The sequence below is a fragment of the Aethalodelphis obliquidens genome, unplaced genomic scaffold (genome assembly GCF_003676395.1).
Source record: "Aethalodelphis obliquidens isolate GAN/ISIS:26980383/991018 unplaced genomic scaffold, ASM367639v1 scaffold28, whole genome shotgun sequence".
NCBI lineage: Eukaryota > Metazoa > Chordata > Mammalia > Artiodactyla > Delphinidae > Aethalodelphis > Aethalodelphis obliquidens.
Genome location: NW_020837972.1, coordinates 15032162 through 15057188, shown reverse-complemented (window position 1 = coordinate 15057188; position 25027 = coordinate 15032162). Strand labels below are relative to the sequence as shown.

Below are 25027 nucleotides of genomic sequence, written 5' to 3'. Positions count from 1 at the left end.
GATCTATATGGTCACCTTATCTTTGATAAAGGAGGCAAGAATATACAATGGAGAAAAGTCTCTTCAATAAGTGGTGCTGGGAAAACTGGACAGCTACACGTAAAAGAATGAAATTAGAACACTCCCTAACACCATACACAAAAATAAACTCAAACTGGATTAAAGACCTAAATGTAAGGCCAGACACTATAAAACTCTTAGAGGAAAATATAGGCAGAACACTCTATGACATAAATCATAGCAAGATCCTTAGTGACCCACCTCCTAGAGAAATGGAAATAAAAACCAAAAAAACCAAATGGGATGTAATGAAACTTAAAAGCTTTTGCACAGCAAAGGAAACCATAAACAAGATGAAAAGACAACCCTCAGAAAGGGAGAAAATATTTGCAAAAGAAACAACTGACAAAGGATTAATCTCCAAAATATATAAGCAACTCATGCAGCTCAATATCAAAAAGACGAACAACCCAATCCAAACATGGGCAGAAGACATTTCTCCAAAGAAGATACACAGATTTCCAACAAACATGTGAAAGGATGCTAAACATCACTAATCATTAGAGAAATGCAAATCAAAACTACAATGAGGTATCACCAGTCAGAATGGCCATCATCAAAAAATCTACAAACAATAAATGCTGGAGAGGGTGTGGAGAAAAGGGAACCCTCTTGCACTGTTGATGGGAATGTAAATTGATACAGCCACTATGGAGAACAGTATGGAGGTTCCTTAAAAAACTACAAATAGATCTACCATGTGACCCAGCAATCCCACTACTGGGCATATAGCCTGAGGAAAACCATAATTCAAAAAGAGTCATGTACCACAATGTTCACTGCAGCACTATTTACAATAGCCAGGACATGGAAGCAACCTAAGTGTCCATCAACAGATGAATGGATAAAGAAGATATGGCACATATATACAATGTAATATTACTCAGCCATAAAAAGAAATGAAACTGAGTTATCTGTAGTGAGGTGGATGGACCTAGAGTCTGTCATACAGAGTGAAGTAAGTCAGAAAGAGAAAAACAAATACCGTATGCTAACACATATATATGGAATCTAAAAAAAAAAAAAGGTTCTGATGAAACTAAGGGCAGTACAGTAATAAAGACACAAACGTAGAGAGTGGACTTAAGGACACGGGGAGGGGGAAGGGTAAGCTGGGATGAAGTGAGAGAGTGGCACTGACATATATACACTACCAAATGTAAAATAGATAGCTAGTGGGAAGCAGCCACATAGCACAGGGAGATCAGCTCGGTGCTTTGTGACCACCTAGAGGGGTGGGATAGGGAGGGTGGGAGGGAGACGCAAGAGGGAGGGGCTATGAGGATATATGTATACATATAGCTGATTCACTTTGTTATACAGCAGCAACTAACAGAACAATGTAAAACAATTATACTCCAATAAAGATGTTAAAAAACAAAACAAAACAAAACACTACTACATAATCCACTGGTCAAAGAAGAAATCATAAGACAGAAAATATTCTGAATGAAATATGAAAATAAAACACATCAAGTTTTAGGGATGTAGCTAAAGCAATGATTAGAAATGTATAGCTTTAAATCTTCTATTCTAATAAAGAAAGTTTTAAAATCAATGATCTAAGCAACTGCCTTAAGAAACTAGAAAAGGAACAGAAAATTAAATCCAAAGAAAACAAAGAAAGGAAATGATAAAGAGAAAAATCAATGAAAGTATTGGATTGGCCAAAAAGTTTGTTTGGTTTTGTTCTATACAATGGCTCTAGTAGTGCTTAGCTGTCTGTAACTTCACTCGAAAGAATTTTGTTAGATTGTATTGTGGCAGCTGTCACATCAGCGTGCATTTTTAAAAAAACTTATCAAAATTGGTGAATTTTTGTGTAGTCATTTTAATATTGAAGATGGAAGAAAAAAGCAACATTTTCAGCATACTATGCTTTATTACTTCAAGAAAGGTAAAAATGCAAATGAAATGCAAAAAAAAAGATTTCTGTAGTGTACGGAAAAGGTGCTATGACCAATTGAACGTGTCAAAAGTGATTTGCGAAGTTTTGTGCTGGATGATGCTCCACGGTCGGATACATCAGTTGAGGTTGATAGTGATCAAATCGAGACATTAATTGAGAACAATCAACATTCTACCATGTGGGAGATAGCCGATACACTCAAAATGTCCACATCAAGTGATGAAAATCATTTGCACCAGCTTGGTTATGTGAATCGCTTTGATGCTTGGGTTCCATATAGGTTAGGTGAAAAAAACCCTCCTGGACTGTATTTCTGCATGCGATTCTCTACTTGAACATAATGAAAACGTTCTGCTTTTAAAACAAATTGTGACGGGCGATGAAAAGGAGATACTGTACAATAATGTGGAATGGAAGAGATCGCTGGGCAAACAAAATGAACCACCACCAACTACAACAAAGGCCAGTCTTCATCCAAAGAAGGTGATGTTGTGTAAATGATGGGATTGGAAGGGAGTCCTCTATTATGAGCTCCTTCTGGAAAACTAAACGATTAATTCCAACAAGTACTACTCTCAATTAGACCAACTGAAAGCAGCACTCGACGAAAAGCATCTGGAACTAGTCAACAGAAAAAGTGTAATCTTCCATCAGGATAACGCAAGACCACATGTTTCTTTGATGACCAGGCAAAAACTGTTTCAGCTTGGCTGGGAAGTTCTGATTTATCTGTTATATTCATCAGACATTGCACCTTCGGATGTCCATTTATTTCGGTTTTTACGAAGTTCTCTTAATGGAAAAAAATTTTAATTCCCTCAAAGACTGTAAAAGGCACCTGGTACAGTTCTTTGCTCAAAAAGGTAGTAAGTTTTGGGAAGTTGGAATTATGAAGTTGCCTGAAAAATGGCAGAAGGCAGTGGAACAAAATGGTGAATATGTTGTTCCAATAAAGTTCTTGGTGAAAATGAAAAAATGTGTTTTTTTAAAAAATAAATTTATTTTATTTTATTTATTTTTGGCTGCATTGGGTCCTAGTTGCTGCGTGCTGGCTTTCTCTAGTTGCAGTGAGCGGGGGCTACTCTTCGTTGTGGTGCACGGCCTTCTCATTGTGGTGGCTTCTCTTGTTGCAAACACAGGCTCTAGAGTGCAGGCTCAGCAGTTGTGGCGCACGGGCCCAGCCGCTCCGTGGCACGTGGGATCTTCCCGGACCGGGGCACGAACCCGCGTCCCCTGCATCAGCAGGCGGACTCCCAACCACTGCACCACCACGGAAGCCCTGAATAATCTTTTTATGTAATTTCCACTTTGAAAATATATATTTCACACATAAAAAATAAGATTAATTTAAAAAACTATCCTTACAAATGATAACGAACTCAATCAGATTAACCTACCTATGTGTCAAACTGTTGACATAACTCAGTGACTATAGAAAATGGTATTTTGGAAGTAACAAGGGTAGCAACTCCTGACTCCGAAAATTGGCACTTAAAGAATTCTTAGTGAAATAGATACTAAAGAAATCTTATATTTTATTCTGTAGTCCAGGAGTTAGACAACAAATAGTTTGGAAACATCTAATACACATTATAGGAAAATGTAAATAAGCCAGCCTCTAAGATGGCCCCCAATGATCCCGCCACCTGGTATTCACACCCTTATGCAGTCCCCTCCCACAAGCACCAGATTCGCTCTGCTTGATCTATATAGCAAATGACAGAAGTTAAGATACGTCACTTCCAAGGTTAGATTGTTAAACAAACTGTAGCTTCCATTTAGGTCAGTTTCTCTCTGAATACTCACTGTGGGAGAAGCCAGCTGTCATGTTATAACCAGAACTATCCTGCCAACAGCTCTGAGTCTGGAAGCAGATCCACCAGCCCCAGTTCAGATAACCACTGCTCTAGCCAACATCTTGTCTGCAACTTCTTAAGAGACTCTAAGGCAGAACCACCTAGCTAAGTAGCTCCTGGATTCCTGACCCTCAGAAACTAAGTGAAATAATATATGTTTGTTGTTTTAGGCAGCTAAGCTTTGTGGTAATTTGTTCAAAGACAGATATTATTAACTCAATAGCAATGAATATATCCAATGACCAGAAAATGGTTTCTAAATACTATTTCCCAGCAAAGAGAATGAGGGTTGCTTGGAGGATTACTGATCCAGGTCTAGAGTCAGAAGAAGATTAGCCTGAGACATCAAATTTGTAGCAGAAAGGAAGCTATCAGAGACAAATGAGTAGTACCCAAAGGACACGGGAGCCAACCTGAAGGGATTACCATCGATCAAAGATGGGACAATGGGAGCAGCAAAAAGAAAATAATTGACTGAAATACAATGAATATATAAAATTATATGAAAATCCATGTATTCATAACTTTCCCATACAAACTATTTCAGGATACCTAAACAGCCCTTGTTAAAAAGAACAGTCCCTTACAGAATGATTCTAGCTAATAAATGGAGAAGAAATACTAGAAACTGAGAAATCGCTGTTTTCAAACTCCTAATTACAGTGATTTCCAAAGTATGGCCCTGTACCAGCAGGATCACTAGGGAATTGGGTTTTTTATAAATTGCACTAGAAAAGTAAATTCTCAGGCTATGCCCCAAACCTACTGTATTAGAAATTCTGGGGATGGGGCCAAGCAATTGGTGTTTTTAACAAACTCTCTAAGTGATTCTAATGTACACTAAAATTTGAGAACCACGCCCAATGAAAAGGTGATGTTACGTATCAATCATTAATGAATTAGATGAAAGACTAACAGAAAACTTTACGATTGGGGAGGGGAGGATCAGGCTATCACCACCTGAGCCCTTAATAAATCTTACCATAACGCAAAGTAGGACCAGATATTGTACAGCTCTCGAATGATCCAATATAGAGTACTCACAAATATCTATCAAGTATTCTTATCTCTTCCCGTAAAAAAGTTAAACCTGAATGTAAACAATGACATCACAAGAAGTAAAGAGACAAATCTAGAATACAGGACATGCTACGTAGTAATTGGTTTCTGCCACAAAGCAACAGCAGTGGTAAAAACAGCAGGGGAACTACAAAGACATGTAACAAATATAATAATGTGAAGATCTTATTTTGATCCGTATTCAAAACAAACGGACTGTAAAAATATATTCTTGGCCCAGTCAGGATAATCTGATTATGATGGTTATTAGATGATAAAAAGAATTACTGTTTATTTTTATAAAGTGTGATAACAGACTCTGGCTATCTAACAAAAATGTCCATACTTTTATATATGATACACATGTATGTATGTAGAAATGAAAAAGTATGTAGAAATGAAATGGCAGGTCCTCAGAATAAGATTAACCCTATAACTAGATAACTTTAAATGATCTAAGGTAGAGTTCTTCCAATAGGTTCCAGTGTTCTAAGGAAAGATAAAGGATATCATACTTTTTTTTTTTTTTTTGGCTGCACCACACAGCTTGTGGGATCTTAGTTCCCTGACCAGGGACTGAACCTGCGCCCCCTGCATTGGAAGCGCAGTCTTAACCACTGGACTGCCAGGGAAGTCCTGGAAGCAACTTAAATTTAAATGTCCATCAACAGATGAATGGATAAGGAAGATGTGGTATATAGATAATGGAATATTACTCAGCCATAAAAAAGAACGAAATAATGCCATTTGCAGCAACATGGATGAACCCAGAGATTATCATACTAATGGTGAAGGAAGTCAGGCAGAGAAAGACAAATATCATACGATATCACGTATATGAGTCTAAAATATGACACAAACGAACTTATTTACAAAACAAATGGACTCACAGACACAGAAAATAAACTATGGTCACCAAAGGGGAATGCGGTGGGGACACATGAGGCGCCTGGGACTGGCTGATACAAACTACCATATATGAGACAGACAACACAGGGAACTCCAGTCAATACCTTGCAATAAACTATAATGGAAAAGAAAAAAAGAAGTGAAATTTGCATGATGGGGGTAATTAGTGGGCACTGAGAAATGACTTTACTATATAAACCATTCTACTTTCTATTCTCAATAAAATTATAGCAAATAATTGCTCTCAATTACCTAAATGGCAAAAGAGGGGAAGCCTTTAGCATTTTTCAACATTAAGAAATTTCCTTTTAAGATAAATATGTGTTTTTTTTCTATGAAGGCTCTTCTACCCAGAGAATACTAGATTATAGAACACTCTCATTTTAAAGATGAGGAAACATTCCTCTAATAGCATTTTGATGGTTTCTGAAGTGAGCCATCTCTGCTCAAAAAGAAATTCTAAATTTTTGGGAAAAAAATCATATATTATATAAAATAAGAACGTCAGCAGCTAGTTAATTAACGTAGTGAACCCCTTTTCCAAATTTAACATTGAAAACTTCAAAATTAAATCACTTTTTGTGAAGAGGATCCTGAAATTCACGACTGATGGGTATTTTCTCCTGTTTTTGTTCATAAAAATGCATCTAAATACCTGATGTAACGTTGAGCAACAAAAGTCAATGAACAGCTTCATTGAAAGTCAAAACTGAACCACAAATATTTATTCATTATAAACTGAGTTATTTAATTCATGCAGCATGCAAACTACAAGCAAATACAGGCAGGATTATTCTCACCTTTACCTGCTCTATATGTCTTGGCTTGATTGACGGGCATGGGCGTCATAGGTATAGGATATAAAGGCTTAAGGGAATAAAAAAAACAAAAACAAAAACTGAAGATTAGGCTCTCAAGATAGTAAGAATGTATTTTATCACTCTCTCTTAGTTGCATATTGCTAGAGAGCTAGCTCTGAGGTTTCCTGATTCTTTATGAGTCATTAAAAAATAAAATCACACCCACAGCTAAAAGGACAAACCCCGAACTACAGTAAATCTGAATCATATTTCTTACCAGAAACATTCTCAGATTTAGGTCCTTAAATTAACAGCACACCACACTGCAAGCTTCCACTTTTTAAATACCTCTGTTATACCATCACTGCCTGAAATCACTGCATACCTACAGAGTGTTTGGTGTCAAATACAAATAACTTAGAGAGGGTAAATGAACACCAAATTCTATGACTTACTTGCACTCCTGGGCTCACTGGGACTGGATACATCATATTTGGTGCAAAACAAACAGGTTGAGTATAAACTGGAGTTGGCTGCTGATGACCCACCATAGATGGGCTAGGTTGTGCTTGAGGACGAGGCGAAGTTGGGGTGGTAGAAGGCTTTGGCTACAAAAACAAAAATCAACTACCTTCAGGTGAAAAGCTAACCATTACTGCAATTTGAGGACTGATTCCCCCCATCTTTCTCAGTTCTACTCACTGTTGATAAGCAGTACCTCTTAATGAAAACACCTCACAGAAAATAAACTTCCACATGTTTCAAATAAAAGAAAAAAAATACTTGGTTATGTTACCAATAACCAAGTATTATTGGTTGATTAATGTTACCAATTAATCAACAATGCTATTAAAAACAGCAGTGGTGATTTTTAAGGAACTGGAGACTGTTTTTAAAAATTAAAAAATAAACACATCATCTTACAAAGTCAGTAGAATAATAACTGTATATCTGTGAACCTGAGAGCCTCGTTGGCCAACCATCTTCAAATTCTGAGTCAGAAAGATTAAAAAATTTGCCCCAGACCACATCTAATTCATGACAAAACTAGCATTTATTCCTATGGCTCAAAAATATTCATTAATGACTACAGAACAAAAAAGAACTTAAACTAAAAGTTGTTTTAGCATACTATAACTGAATTTAGATGGCAGGAATGGGAAAGGGAATATTACTACAAATAATTTTTTTTTTTAAGAGGCTAGATTACTTCAAAGAGAGAGAAAAACTTACCTGAGAAAAGGAACGAGGGTTGAACTCCTTTGCATTGGGATTCAACGTTGATTTCCTCACTTGCCTACACCGGAAAAAAAATAAAGCCCAGTGAAATCTGCATGGAACTTATGCTACTGTAAAGTCTTTTATACCTGACAGTTTTTTTTAAATGGCTAAACATTTAAACAATTCTCACTAGAAGATCACTAACTCTCTTAATTAAAACACACATATACATAATTACTAGCCAAAAAAGGACAAATTTTTAAAAAAGTGTAATACGAATGGTTCTCTCAAAAGCAATCAACAAAACTTAAACTGAAAAGACAGTAGCCCCTTATAAAATATCCATAAAAGCAATCCTTAATATACCAATTCTCTAGCATGCAGTATTTTTTATGTGATAAATTATTTCCTATATGAAATATCTTGGGAAAAACCATGATTCTAATAAAAAATTTTTGCCTCAAATTAAGAATAAGTGCTCCTTGACTTACCAATATTTGCATTCCAAAAGTTCATCTGTAACTGGGTTGTATGGAACCCAGAACAAATAAATCAATGGTGGTGTGGTTAGGTTCCGAGACTAGCCCACAAAAGCCCATTTAATTGATAATATATTGGATGTGCAGAATTAATTCTATTTTAACAAATCTAACTATTAACTAAAACTTTTTTTTTTTGACGGAAAACACGTTGAATTCCAAGTAGGGGCACCAGAGACTTCTCTCTCTTCTTGGCAGTGTAAGTTCTTAGTCGAGTAGCACAGCCAGGAGGTGGGTACTCACTAGCATACAGGGGATATCAGTCCCAAAGCCAGTGATTTTTCAACTCCCATTAAGCCATAATTAAGCCATTCTTAATTTATGCATAGGGTTTTTTTGCCACAGGGTGGAAAAACGATGGAGGAGGGAAGAAGAGTATAGGGTGCAATGACCTAAATGACTTAAGACGTCATTTGTTTAGACCAGTTTTTTCTTAAGTTGAGAGCTACTTATAAAGCAGTCTAAAAGTCTAGATAGATTCTTGAGTTGGAAGGCTCTGGACACCTTAAGGAAAAGTTAAGTAAGTAACAGGCGTGCTAAATTCCAGGTTTACTCACTCAGCTGCATCTTTCTTCTCCTCTTTATCATCTTTCTCTTGTTTACATCCTGGACTGGAAGTCTGAACCCCTTGGGATGTGACCTCAGGTCCCCTCTTGTGCTCCGTGTTACTGAGGATTGAAGGTGAAATGCTGGGACTGCTCGGCTTGCTGCTGCCACTGGTGCAGTTGCTGCTATTTTCAATGAAAGAATCCTTAGCATTTGGTTCAATTTTGTCTTTGATCAAATCTCTTGATTTTTCTCCCTCTCTATTTTTGTTTAGCAGCTGATCCATAGATTCAGAAGTAGAACTTGGCTGTAACTAAATAAAGGAAATAATTATACTTAAATATTTTCAATAACTCTAGTAATCAATTTTTTTCCACGAGCACAAACTGAATAAGGCTTTTTTCGAACTTTACGAGTAATGTTTTCATTGTAAGGCAACAATAACAAAATGTCTATACAACACAACTACAGCCATCCAAGCACTAAAATGTCCCAGCCTGAAAAGTTAAATATTTACTGAGTGCATACCATGTGTCAGAAACTGTGTGTGCTAGGAATGGAAATATGAAATAGTTCCTATCCTCTCAAAGCTTTCCATCTGGATGAGATCAAACACTTGACAAACTGGGGTAAATGCTATAGGATCCCACGGCAAAAAGCAACTCACGGAAAGAGAAGGCTTCTCAATGGAAATGTCATCTAGTCTAAAGTGTGAAAGATCTTGGGGGTTTGTGGGGGAGTTTGGAAAAGGGACTAATAGTCTAAGTACAAGAAACAGCATGTTTAAAGACCCATAGGAAAGGGAGAAGATGGCCCCGCTGTGGAACAGAAAAGTACTGGCGGGCACAAGATGAGTCAAGAAATGACAAATTCACCCAGGAGGAGCGAGATGATAAAGGAACTTGAAAGCTAGGTTAAGAACTCTAACTTTTAGTTCTCAGGATAATGAGAAGTCACTGAAGAATTTTAAGCAGGTACAGACTGAGAAGATTTATAGTTCACAAAGATAAGCACAGCAGCTTTGTGGAAAATGAACTGCAGGAAGCCAAGTAAGAGTGTAGAGAGACCATTATGGCGGCTGGACTAAGACCTGGGCTTGACCTTGAGAAGTGGTGAGTTGGAAAGTCTGAAGTAGGTGGATTCAAAGGGAGACCTGGCTAGACATGTAGGTCAGTTAGACCTTGTAACCCATAAAGGAAACCACAAAACAGAAGCACCAACAAGAAGACCAGAAGACAAAAACGTTAGTAAAATAAGTGATGGGGTTTTTAAGTTTGCAGACCAGAAGCAGTCAATGCTACTACTGTCTGATGATGATTTAAGATGCCCTACTCCACAGAAGAAAGAAAACAGGAATAGCTGAAGGAAATGACAAGAAAAAGAGAAGAAAAGGGCAGCAAGTAGAAGGAGCCATGGTGGAAATGAGAATAAATCCAAGCAGCAGCCCTAGGCAGTGAGAATAAGCTAAAGAGCAATTGTGCAGCAGAAGGGGCTGCAAGACGAGAGACAAACTACCTCCTCAGCCTCAGGAAAGGCGGACCACTGTCAATTCTCACTACCGGAGCCCTTGGTATCCTGGCAAGCAGCACCACACATCTCAGGGGCTTCTCAAGCTTCACTGCATCACCAATATAGTTATAAAGTAGTTGACGGCAGAAGGTGAAAGCAACATTTGGACACAGTGGGAGTTTAAGTCACAATATAGGTACTTAATGTTTAGTAGAGGCTATATGCGTAACGGACCAATTGTGTATTGCATAAAACTTTAAATATTTGTCACAAGGGTCTTTGAGCGAGGCAAAAATAAGGCTTTTGATGTTGTTATTCATATAATGGCAAACATACCTATAGTACTCACTATGGGTTGGACACTGTTCTAAACTATTTACAAACTCATTCATTCAGTCATTGTAACAGCCCTATTTGATGTACATACTATTAGCGCAATCTTATAAATGAGGAAAATAAGGCACAATTATTCATGCTTTTGAACATTCTTCCGTATTTCCTATCTGCAATATACTAAACAAAAGAAAACTGAGATTATTCTCCTTTTTTTTTTTTTTTTGCGTTACGCGGGCCTCTCACTGTTGTGGCTTCTCCCGTTGCGGAGCACAGGCTCCGGACGTGCAGGCTCAGCGGCCATGGCTCACGGGCCCAGCCGCTCCGTGGCATGTGGGATCTTCCCGGACTGGGGCACGAACCTGTGTCCCCTGCATCGGCAGGCGGACTCTCAACCACTGCGCCACTAGGGAAGCCCCTCCTTTTTATTTTTTCAAAATTGAACCACTGTTTTCTTTTATTGAGAAATAATTCACATGTAACATCGTATTAGTTGCAGATGTACAACATTGTGATTCAATATACGTATGTACTGCAAAATGATCAAAATGTCTAGTTAATAGCCATTACCACACAGTTAAAAATTTTTTTCTTATGGTGGGAACTATGTAGACCTACTCTCTTAGCAACTTTCAAATATACCATACAGTATTATTGACTATAGTCACTATGCTGTACATTACTTCCCCATGACTTATTTATAACTGGAAGTTTGTGCCTTTTGACCACCTTCACTCATTTTGCTGCACCCACTGCCTCTGGCAACCACCAATCAGTACTGATGAGTCTGGGTTTTGTTTTGTTTTCTTTCTTTTTTTAAGATTCCACAAATAAGTGAGAGCATACAATATTTGAACTTCTCTGACTTATTTCACTTAGCATAATGCCCTCAAGGGCCATCCATGTTGTCAAAAATGGCAATTACTCGTCTTTTTTATGGCTGAAGAGTAATTCCATTGTGTGTGTGCATATACATGCAGATATCTTGCGAGTTAGTGTTTTTGCTTCCTTTGGATAAATACTCAGAAGTGGAACTGCTGGATCATATGATAGTTCTATTTTTAATTTTTTGAGGAACCTTCATACTGTTTTCCATAGTGGCTGCACCAATTTACCCACCAACAGTGCACAGAGGTTCCTTTTTCTCCACATCCTGGCCAGGACTTGTTATTTCTTGTTTTGTATTTTTGAGAATAGCCATTCTAACAGGTATGAGATACCTCATTGTGGTTTTGTTTTTCTAAAATATTTGTTTATTTATTTGGCTGCATCGGGTCTTAGTTGTGACACGTGGGCTCTTTGTTATAGCGGGCAGGCTTCTCTCTATTTGTGGTGCACAGGCTTCGTTGCCCCGCAGCATATGGGATCTCAGTTCCCTGACCAGGGATTAAACCTACATCCCCTGCATTGGAAGGCAGACTCTTAACCACTGGACCACCAGCGAAGTCCCCTCATTGTGGTTTTGATGTACGTTTCCTTAATAATTTCCTTAATAATTACATTTCCTTAATAATGTCCTTAATAATTAGTGAGGACCTTTTCATGGACCCGTCGGCCATCTTTACATCTTCTTTGGAAAAAATGTCTATTTAGATCCTGTGCTCATTTTAAAATCGATTGTATTTTTGCTATTTAACTTGTATGAGTTCTGTATACATTTTGGATATTAACTCATAAGATATATGACTTACAAATACTTTCCCCATTTGGTAGTTCCCTTTAACTTTGTTGATGGCTTCCTTTGCTATGCAGAAGACTTTTAATCTGATGTAGTCCCAGCTGTTTAGTTTTGCTTTTGTTGCCTTTGTTTCTATTGTCAAATAAGAAAATCACTGCTAAGGCCAATGTCAAGGAGCTCTTGCCTATGTTTTCTTCTAGGAATTTTATGGTTTCAGATCCTACTGTCACATCTTTAATCCATTTTGAGTTGATTTTTGTGTATGGTATAAGGCAGTGGTGCAGGACTTCCCTGGTGGCACAGTGGTTAAAAATCTGTCTGCCAGTGCAGGGGACATGGGTTCAAGCCCTGGCCCTGGAAGATCCCACATGCCACGGAGCAACTAAACCCATGCACCACAACTACTGAGCCTGTGCTCTAGAGCCCGTGGGCCACAACTATTGAAGCCCGCATGCCTAGAGCCCGTGCTCCGCAACACTCCGCAACAAGAGAAGCCACTGCAATAAGAAGCCCACGCACCACAACAAGAGTAGCCCCCGCTTGCCCCAACCAGAAAAAGGCTGCTTGCAGCAACGAAGATCAAACGCAGACAAAAAATAAATAATTAAAAAAAAAAAAAAGAGAGAGACAGTGGTGCAGTTTCATTCTTTTGAATGTGGCTGTTCAGTTTTCCCAACACCACTTATTGAAGAGACTGTCCTTTCCCCATAGTATGTTCTTGGCTCTTCTGTCATAAATTAATTGACTGTATATGCATGAGTTTATTTCTGGGCTCTTTGTTGTTTCATTGATCTGTTTCTGTTTTTATGCCAATACCATACTGTTTAGATTACTACCTCTTTGTAATACAGTTTGAAATCAGAGTGTGTGATACCTCCAGTTTTGTTCTTTCTCAAGACTGCTTTGGCTATTCAGGTCTTTTATGGTTCCATATAAAATTTTAGGATCGTTTGCGTTATTTCTGTAAAAAAATCCATTGGAATTTTGATAGGATTGCACTGAATCCATAGATTGCTTTGGGTAGAATGGACATTTTTATGGGAAAACTAAAATTCTTATGTGACTCAGAGAAAAAGAAACCTGTGATTGCCAGTACAACTTTGGTTCATCTATGTTTTGGTAATAAAAATTAATATTTATTGAGTATATACTATGTGTCAAGAACTATATTAAACACTTTACAGGCAGTATCTCATTAATTTTCAGAAGAACACGATGAAGTAGTTCTACAATTATCCCATTTTGGCTTGGGAGATGTAGACAACATGCCTCAATGTTGTACAGAGGGCAAGATTTAAACCTAGATCATTGGGACTTCCCTGGTGGCGCAGTGGTTAAGAATCTGCCCGCAATGCGGGGGACACGGGTTCAAGCCCTGGTCTGGAAAGATCCCACATGCCGCGGAGCAACTATGCCCCTGCACCACAACGACTGAGCCCGTGCACCACAACTACCGAAGCCCGCATGTCTAGAGCCTGTGCTCCGCATCAAGAGAAGCCACCACGATGAGAAGCCACCACAATGAGAAGCCTGCGCACTGCAATGAAGGGTAGCCCCCGCTCACCACAACTAGAGAAACCCTGCACGCAGCAACAAAGATCCAATGCAGCCCAAAAAAATATAAATAAATAAATTTATTTTAAAAAAAATAATAAAATTACTCAAAATACAAATTGGCGCAACCACTAAGAACAACAGTATGGAGGTTCCTTAAAAAACTAAAACTAGAGCTACCAAATGATCCAGCAATCCCACTCCTGGGCATATATCTGGAAAAGACAAAAACTCTAATTTGAAGATACGTGCACCCCAACGTTCACAGCAGCACTATTTACAACCGCCACAACGTGCAAGCAATCTAAGTGTCCATCGACAGATGAATGGATAAAGAAGATGTGGTGTGATGTGTAGGTATACGTATACACACACACACACACACACATACACACACACAAACTCAGCCATAAAAAAGAATGAAATAATGCCATTTGCAGCAACATGGATGGACTTAGAGATTATCATACAAAGTGAAGTAAGTCAGAGACAAATATATGACATCACTTACATGTGGAATCTAAAAAAATGATACAAATGAACAAAACAGAAACAGACTCACAAACACAGAAAACTTATAGTTACCAAAGGGGAAGGAGCGGGGGCATATACTAGGAGTTTGGGATTAACAGATACACACTATATATAAAATAGAAAAACAACATGGACCTACTGTATAGCACATGGAACTATATTCAGTATCCTGTAATAACCTATAATGGAAAAGAATCTGAAAAAGAATATATACACACACACACACATGTGTTAACTGAATCACTTTGCTATACACCTGAAACTAACACAACACTGTAAATCAACTACACTGAAATTTAAAAAAAATTACTCAAAATAGATCACAGCCTTAATTGAAACTCTGAGAAGAAAATAAGAGTGAATCTTTGAATCTTTATGAGTATGGATTAGGCAATGGTTTCTTAGATATGACACCAAAAGCACAAGGGACAGAAGAAAAAATCGATACACTAGACTTCATCAAAATTAAAAAATTTTGTGCTTTTGTTGTCAACATCAAGAAAGTGGACAACCCACAGAATGGGAGGAAAAAATTGCAAGCCACACATTTGATGCAAGACTTGTACATAGAATATATACAGAACTCTTACAACTCAATAAAAAGACAACTCAAAATTTTTAAAATGGGCAAAGATCTGAATAAACATTTCTCCAAAGAAGACATACAAATGGGCAATCAATTATCATGTCTGTATTTTCCTTAATTCATAACTAGAAGTATTTTTTGGCATTTTGCCTGTCCCATTACGTTATAATTAGTTGATTATTTAGTATGTCTAACAGAAGGAAATACAAGGAAAATGACATTCACATAGATATCTAATTATCATTATTTGATAGATGTTGACATTTATGTCCATATTGTGACTATAAATACTGATGTATATTGTGGTAATGTCAGTTCTGTTATATGTAAACATCTTATGTATAAGGCTGAAACTTCTTGTGAAAAATAGCAGGCAATGATCTTCATGAGTGATGGTTTGGGGATACTTTCATCAACATATATCTCCTAATAAAATCAGTAGTTATGAATTACTTCACTAAAATGTGCAGAAAGATAAAAACAAACAAAAAACAAATGGGCAATCAACATATAAAAAGATGCTCAACATCATCGGCCATCAGAGACATGCAAGTCAAAACCACAACATACCACAAGGAAGACTATAATCAAAAAAACAAACAATAACAAGTGCTGGTAAGGATGTGGAGAAACGGAAACCCTCCCATACTGCTGATGGGAATGTAAAATAGCATAGCTGGTTTGGCAAAGAGTCCAGAAGTTTTCCTCAAAAGGTTAAGGATAGAGTTACCAGATGAACCAGAAATTCCACTCTTAGGTATACACCCAAGAGAAATGAAAACATATGTCCACACAAAACTGTATACTAATATTCATAGCAGCATTATTCATAACAGTCAAAAAGTGGGAACAACCCAGAGGCATCAACTGATGATAAATGGATAAATAAAACATGGTCTATCCATACAGTGGAATATTATTCATCCATAAAAAGGAATGAAGTACTGACACAGGCTACAACATGGATGAATCCTGAAAACATGATGGTAAGTGAAAAAAAGCCACTCACAAAGGGCCATTTATTGTATGGTTCCATTCATATGAAATGTCCAGAACAGGCAATCCATGGAGACAAAAAGCAGATTAATGGTTGTTTAGGATGGGGGTTGGGGGGAGGAGTGTTTGAAAGCTAATAAGCAGTGACTGCTAAGGGCTTATGTGATGACTGTATAACCCTGTGAATATACTAAAAACTGCTAAATTGTACACTTTAAACGGCTAAATTGTATGATATGCAAATTATACCTCAATAAAACTGTTACAAATAACATACTAATATGCTTCAAAGTAAAAAAATTTCTTTTCTTCATAACATAATAAATTCATGCAAGTGTACTATAAGAAGGGAATGAACGACTGTAAAAAATAATGCTGAGGAAATAAAAGTACGGGCAAGAACATGACACTTATATCAAACTGAAGATTATGCAAAATAATACCATCTGTTGCTTAGGGATCTTTTCATCTGCAGTATAAAGAACTGCAAGGAAAGATACCCTTCGCTCTGGCAGGAGGATGCAGCTGAGGCGGGTAAGTACACAGAGACTTTAACTGTGCTGGAGTGCTTGATGTATTAACCTGGTAGTGGGCATCTGGGCATTCAGTCACTGGGCATTCTTTGTATCGTGTCCATGCACTAACTATAGCTTAAAAAATTAAAAATTAAATTTACAACTGCTAATAGCATTAAAGCTGAATAGATAAATGTGCTAAAGTATGAAATAATATTTAATATTTTAAACGGTGCCAAAAAGTCAGGAATGAAGCTACTGGCAAAAACTTATTAATTTTTAGGAAGCTAGAACAACAGGCTAGGAAAAGGCTGCTTTTTGCTTTTGATCCATTCATCTTTTAAGTCTTCTTTCAAAGGCTGATAATCAGATTTTCCTCCATTAAGAAGCTAAGTTTCAGGATGATTTCTTGATTTGGTCTCAAAATATACCTTGATATGCACAATATGTTAACAGTAAATATTGTGCAAAAGAATGAAACAGTCATCCAGGAGAGATCAGAGTACATCCAGCAAGTCTTAAGGGAGAGAAATGATACTATAGAAGGATGTCTACCACAATACATTTGTGCAAATCTGCAACTCTTTTGTAAAACCAGGGTCCAGTACATCTTCCACATGCCACATCAGATAATCAATGCCTTGGCCTTGCTCCACTGTCACTGAATAAAGTAGTCAAATGAATATCAAATAACTTACGTTATGGTGACTTCCAATGTCAGAATTACATTCTCTTTCATTTAATATCTGTATTGTTCTTACCAAATCTCATGATTTTAGTTACTTCACTTAAAGCATATGTAAAGACAACTTTAAGAATACGCAAAGACAACTTTAAGAATGTTTAGGGACTTCCCTGGTGGCACAGTGGTTGGGAATCTGACTGCCAATGCAGGGGACGTGGGTTCGCGGGAAGATCTCACATGGCGCAGAGCAACTAAGCCCGTGCGCCACGACACTGAGCCTGCGCTCTAGAGCCCGCGAGCCACAACTACTGAGCCGGTGTGCCACAACTACTGAAGACCGCGCACCTAGAGCCTGTGCTCTGCAACAAGAGAAGCCACCGCAATGAGAGAAGCCCGCGCACCTCAACGAAGAGGAGTCCCTGTTCCCAGCAATTAGAGAAAGCCCACGTGCAGCAACGAAGACCCAACGCAGCCAAAAAATAAATAAATTAAAAAGGAAAAAAAAAAAAAAAGATGTTTAGCTTTCTATACACATGGTTTGATTTTTCTGGGTGTATACATAATGCATTTTTGTAAATGGATGATGTAAGAATTTTTAGTAATGCTTAAAAAAAATTTTTTTTAATTCTAATTCATCAGTCAATACGATACTTACCCTAAAGTCATTCTTAAATTTCTTTAAATCATCAATCTGTTTTCTATGTTCAGAAACAATTGGTGATATACCTGTAAAATTAAGAAGTGTTAGATCCAGATTTATTTCTAATCTTTAACTTAAAATTCTTTTAGGATGGGATGTTAGAAATGAAAATAAACTCTATTATCAAAATAATAAAAATTTCAATATGTTAATTATAGATTTTGACATGTTAAATTATGCATTTAAGTATGCACAATCCTAAGAAAAAGTACTGACCAAAAATACTCTGTATTGGGCATGAGAGTAAGACATATTCCTTCCTATTTCTACAGTTATACCCAAAGACTTTTTAAAGCTCTAACCTTTACTTTCAGCTTTTGAGAAGCTAGGTGATGTCTCATTGGGCTTCATATTTTCTTTATTCCCTGCAGAAGAGGTCTGCCTCTGATCTTGAAGCCTGGAATCTTTAGCTAGAAAATAGTATTTTACAAAAACTCAAAGTTAGATAGGAGCTATAGAAGTAAAAGAGGAACATATTCAACAATTTTGATCCCATGTTTTTGGAAAAGAACATTTAAACAGAGGCTTTCCAACTTTGCAGACATATGAAACACTAATAATTTTATTTATATTGACATTTACTACCCAGGAATGTAAACTATCTTAACAACACACATTCAAGAATAACATATGAAATTAGTAGCATTACTTAAACAACTAACTTTATTTGTATAAAATTTTAAATGTACCCTCAAATATTGATACATACCTATGAATAAAACAACATAAGCCATTTTTCATAAACTTTTAAACCTCTAACACTCAACTTCACAAATGACATTGTGGATCTGGAAGCCCTTTCTTACATACCCTCAAGAGACGGGGTTACAGCTCTGTTGGATGCAGGACTGGCAGGCGTAGGAGATGCAGCTGGTACAGGCATAGCAACAGCTTCAGCCGGAATAATACCAGCTTGGGGAGAAGCAAGAACTGGCCCACTAGGAGTATTTCCAATACTATTCTGTCTGGGAGACCTGGGTCTGTGAGTTTTAGGAGATAATCTTGGAACTACAAGAAAGAGAAAAGTTACCCATTATATTCTCAGTTCAATGCCACTTCTTCAAAAAGGCTTTTCTGAAGATCTAGGTAAAATAGTTCTATCTGACCTCCTCCCCAATTACTTTTTATCCCATCACCCTGTTTTCTTTTCCAAAGTCTCAGGAATAGCAGTGATGATGGACAATACAAATATCTGAAGAATGAAAGCAATTACTAATACCTATGCCCCACAGTAGTTTTCCCTCCTAACTAATTGTATTAATTCTAAAACGAAGTATTTTAAATGAATTTAGAAACTGGATTTCTAAGGCAGGAAAAATGCTACTTTTTAGGATAAAGATAACATTCTCTACTAAAAAGTGAGACTGTTTCTTTAAAATAGGTGGTGGCAGTGGTTGAGAGTCCGCCTGCTGATGCAGGGGACATGGGTTCGTGCCCCGGTCCGGGAAGATCCTACATGCTGCGGAGCAGCTGGGCCCCTGAGCCATGGCCACTGAGCCATGGCCACTGAGCCACAGGCTCAGAGCCTGTGCTCCGCAACGGGGAAGGCCACAACAGTGAGCGGCCCACCAGGTAAGCCCCAGGGAAGCCCCAAAAGCAGTCTTAATTGTAAGATCCTGTCAAAGTATATTTTTCACACTTTTATAGCTGCCATCAGCATATTCTTCAGACTAATCAGAGATAAAACTCGGGCCCCCGTGTTTGTTATTCCTTAAAAGGGAAATATGGTCAGGAATTAGTGCCATATATTGATGCTAGGAAACACAAGGACCTGCGCCCAGAATACTGCCTGGCATAAAGCAGGATGTCAATAAAAATGTATGGAATGAATGAATGGGGGGGGGAACACACAGCACTGTAAGTCCAAAATAAATGTTTGTGGAATGAATCAATTAACAAAGTTGCTAAGAAGACACGAAATATGATCCCTCCAAATGTTATGTACTATAATTGCCTTCCCTTTGAGTGATACTTTATAAAACTATGAAGTATATTCTTATTTATGAACCCCACATGAATTTCATCACAAGACCATAAAGTAGATTAGCTAAAGATTACTCACTGAGAAAACTGAAATTCAGAATGATCACATGATTTGCCCTAACATATGGTAAGTGGTAGAGCCCAGAAAAAAAATTGTTTTCCCAATTCCTGGTTACTCCACTATTTTTCATATATATATTTAACATAGCTCAAGCTCAGCCCTTTTTACATCTAGTAGAATAACAAAATGAACTTTGTCATTATGCTCCAAGCCAAGTGTTACCTACCCCCGCTGACCACTGATGACCACGTGCCCCCTGCGGGACTGGTCCTTGCTGCTGGAGGAGCAGTCGCTTCACTTGGTGGGGTGTGGGATACAAATTCTAGGCCACTGGAAATGGAACCCCTCCCAGCAGAAACTCTGTGATTTCGAGGGTGTCGCTGGGCCTTTGGGGACATCCTTGGAGGCCCTAAGAAAGAAACAGTGAACACCACATGAATGCCACAATGTCCATCAGTACTACTATTTTGCTAAATACACAAAGACCATTCTTTCTCTTTCTTTCTGTCTTTCTCTCTTTCTCTCTCTCTCTCTCTCTCTCTCTCTCACACACACACACACACACACACATTCCCTCTCTCTCATTTCTTCTTGGTTAAGAAAAAGGAAACAAACACCACACATATTTTTGGCCATACTCTTTCAGAATTATTTTGTGGAATGCCATAAAATCTGACAAATAAATTTTATTTTATTTCCCTTTATTTTTTAAAGAAAGGGAGGGATGCAGTTGGTGGTAAGAAATCTAACAATAAGATGTCATTCATATCTCTTCAGAGATCTTAGCAGTTTCTTTAATCTATACCCATTATTTGTAGGCATACAAAAATAAATATAATAAAATATTAACAGAGTTATAGCTACATGAGGCAATAATTTTTATTTTAACACATACTTTTACCTTTTTCCCTCAAATTTTCTACAATATATTACCTCTAAAATTCGGGGAAAAAAATTTTAAACAACGAACTGTTGACCGCGATATGTCTTTGTACTAGTAAAAAGATGCACATTTTCCTTCTTAAATTTCTCCAAAACCTTAATTTATCTACCTCTTCTGCCATGGTGAACAATTTCACGACCCATGTCTTAAAACAGTCCTCACCTGTAGGAAGTGTCTCATACTTAACAGGCTGTGAACTGAAAATTCTACCATTAAGGCATGACTTATAGACTAGAATAACTGACATTTGGGGAAGAAATTTGCACTATACAAATTGTGAAAATTCCACATCAATCAATTCTGTCACCCCATTAGCAATTTCTATTTATAAAGAAGTCTACTGTGCATTCAAACAAAACTGTCAGGCGAAAACAGTGGACACAATGACTCTTACCACAGAAACCTGACAGTGATAACACCTGGCAAAACTCATTCTTAATGCCAAAGCCAAGGCCCCTTACCCTTACCTTGCCAAACTCTTTATTTTTTATTTTATTTTTTTGGCTGCGCCACGCGGCATACAGAATCTTAGTTCCCCGACCAGGGATCGAACCCGTGCCCCCTGCAGTGGACATGTGGAGTCTTAACCACTGGACCGCCAGGGAAGTCCCTTGCCAAACTCTTTAGAATGTCACATTAATTTGTGCCCTGAGTAGGAATTCAATCATGGGCACGATCTTACAAAGAATGTTAATGTTATATAATTTTCAACTGGAGATACAATTTATATTGAAGAATGAGTTAAGAACTGGGTATTTGCATATTTATACATAATTTTTACGTCCCTTTACAGAAAAAGACCAAGAAAGACGGCTGGCATAGCTCAATGAAATCAAACTCTAACTTAAAAAAATTCAGTCTTTGGCAATATGTAAAATACTTTCAGAAACAAAATACAGTCTCCATATTAAACACAGAAAACCACTATATTTAATAGTTTTATTTTGAAGTTCACATTTCAAAAATGCTTCAGTGTCACCTAACTACATGACTAGAAAACATTTTAATTCAAATTATTTAAAAAGAAAAACTGAATAACACAGCATCCCTGAATATGCAGAAGGTGTACTTTTGTGTGAGTCCTTACATCTAACTGTCGTAAACACGCTCACACTCACTAATGAGTTGTATTTTATCTAACATATTCTCACGAACATCACTTATGCAAACAATAGACCACAACAAATATGTCAACAGAATGTAACTTTTCATTTAGAGGCCACCATCACAGGCACTTCTGAGTAAGGAAGTCACCTTGAAAATCATGCCGTTCAACATGCTGTTGACGATGCTGTTCAACAGCTAACAAGGTTAGCTGCTTTAGTCAAGATCACATGACCTCCCTGCCTGGATGACAACAATTTATTAAAAAACAGCCAACTAGTTTTCTCCAGGGAAGCATTTTATGCCAGAAAACTGTGTTAGTCTCTACATAAGCAATATCAACTGCAATTTTAATGAACAAATCAGATTAAAATTTTAACATATCAAATACTCTGAAATAATGTCAAAGGTCATTATCATTCAGAAAAAAGGTTTTTTACTTACGCACGACATTTAGATTAAAATGTGACCTTTCTACAACACATCCATGTATCTGATATGTAGCAATGGTGGATTTAGCATCAATGAATGAGAACTACATTATTTTATTCTTTTTTATTGACAAGGGAAATAAATAAAACCCTAAAAATTCATACATACCTTTCTAAGATAAAAATTTTATCTTAGATCAAGAACTTCTTCCAGATTAAAGACTTTTACTATGAAATATTACAAAACTATTTTTTTTTAAATTCCCCAAACACAAATTTAAACTCTGTATTGTAATCTAAGAGTAAACACACAAAGGCAGCTACATGTAATGTCCCTCTCAAAAAGGACCCCTAAACCATCACTCCTGCCTATGGCCAACAGGCAAATTCACTAGTACCTTGGCCAAGGAGCTATAAAATGATAGGTTCTACAAAAAGTCCAAGACTGATGAAGAAAGTTCACTGTTTACCATTAACCACTGTACACTGTATGTAAAGTGGAAGGGAGAAGGCCCTGGGCTGTAAAGAGCATCATTACCAGGCAGAGACAAAACCCTCATTCTTACAATTCAGGATAGTTCATAGCTTCACACAGCATTTATCAAATTTCTCTCTAATGAACAAAAGGTTAATAGAAATAGTTTTAATAAACTAAAGTTAAAACACAGAAATTATAGGTTATTAAATAATGAAGAGGAAACTATTTTGTAATTATAAACTCACATAGGAGTTAAACAAAGACAAACAAAAACATGAACAAATTGTGGTATTGTACCTTCTGAAGACATGCGTTTAGGCATAGTAGAGACAGGAGCTGGAGAACCATGAGCAGAGGGGTGAGACGGGGGTCTGGATGGCCGCGAGGGGGGCCTGGAGGGCGGCCGTGTAGGGGTGGCTGCCCGAGGTGGAAGAGAGTTGGGACCTGACTGGTAGCGAGAAGGTGGGCGAGAGGAAGGAGATGGGCAAGGCGATGGCCAGGGAACACCTGACAGAACAAATGATATGAAGGAAAGTATAAAAACTAAAGAAAAAAATGAGGGAAAAAAGTAAACAGAAAAAAAAGTAAAATGACAAAAATGATTTCTTGCACATTTTAACCCTTTGAGGACAGTCATTTGATTTGTGATAAGTTTTAGCATAACTTAACTGACATAAATTCACATTTTACTTTAACCTCCTTAAAATTAAGTCTGTTTAAATGAATACACGTTCCCAAAGGGTTAATTAGGATCTACACATACTACTGAAGAAGACAGTTAAGACTTTGCCTATTAATTCTGCTTCTATAACTGTTTCTTGGTAATCAATTGTTAAAAGGAGTATAACATACACCAGATAATTTCACACAATAAATCACAAAACTCAGGAATAAGATTATTATTAAAAGTTTTAGCTTGACACATCAGCTATTATATCTCATTAAAAATGCTGGTTTCTTATAACTGTCTGTGGTTTTCATCTAGTTTATACTTTAATGTAAGGTTGAGTCTGAAATCTCATTAAGCAGGTACATTTAAGTAGAAATAGAACATTACTTCTACTATTTTCTAGAGTCACAGGAGTGACAGGTTAATATTCATTGCCTCTTCAAAACACATATTTTAATCTTATCAAATTAGAAAAAGGGGACCTTCTAAATAATTTATGCAGTTAAACATTCATCTAAGAGACTGCTTAATAAACAATGCAACTACAAAGCAGTCATCACCAAATAAACCGACACTGAGGGATATGCACAGGTCAAGATACAGTTAACACGTAACATGACATATCACTTACCTTAATCTTAGGAAACAGTCCAGGTCTCCTCTCCATAGGGTTCCACACACTTGAGTATCATACATTTCCCAGCCCCTTTCAGGTTTTTTATTTTGAAAATTCTGTTCATGAACAACTAAAATTCTTTACTCAGTGAGCAAAGAAATTTCACCCCCAATACAAATGTATAGAAAATACTCAAGAGTGTTCATTGGAGAGGAATTCTGGAGAAAGACTCAATGAAAACAAATGAAATTGGAAACTTAGTGTTCTCTATTTTTCTAACTTTCTAAACTTAAATACCTAAAATTGAATGTCCACTGTTAGCCCTGAGTTAGTAACTAACACACCACCAGTATTATTATATTATTATGGCTGTGCTGCACAGCATGTGGGATCTTGGTTCCCCAACCAGGGATTGAATCCACGTCCCCTGCATTGGAGCACTGAGTCTTTTTTTTTTCCATGAGTAATTATAATTTTAATAGTAATATAAATAGAATCCCATGAGTTGGCCTTATAACTACTTTCAAATAATAAGATAAAATTAATTTTAGGCTAATGAATTTTAAAAAGCTTCCCATTTTATTTTTTTTCAGCTATATGTATACATATATCCCCATATGCCCTTCCTCTTGCGTCTCCCTCCCACCCTCCCTATCCCACCCCCCTAGGTGGTCACAAAGCACCAAGCTGATCTCTCTGTGTGATGCAGCTACTTCCCACTAGCTATCTATTTTACATTTGGTAGTGTATAT

General features: G+C 37.2%; 1 protein-coding gene across 1 annotated transcript in view; it reads right to left on the bottom strand.

The window, feature by feature from the left end:
* The window catches only part of ATXN2 (ataxin 2), a 119052-nt gene that overhangs the window by 19757 nt on the left and 74268 nt on the right, over nucleotides 1-25027 (bottom strand). The window contains 9 exon segments of the mRNA XM_027124760.1: nucleotides 6600-6660; nucleotides 7049-7201; nucleotides 7827-7890; nucleotides 8911-9212; nucleotides 17945-18015; nucleotides 18292-18399; nucleotides 18800-18997; nucleotides 20260-20442; nucleotides 23287-23496. Coding sequence (XP_026980561.1) covers nucleotides 6600-6660; nucleotides 7049-7201; nucleotides 7827-7890; nucleotides 8911-9212; nucleotides 17945-18015; nucleotides 18292-18399; nucleotides 18800-18997; nucleotides 20260-20442; nucleotides 23287-23496 — 1350 coding nt within the window.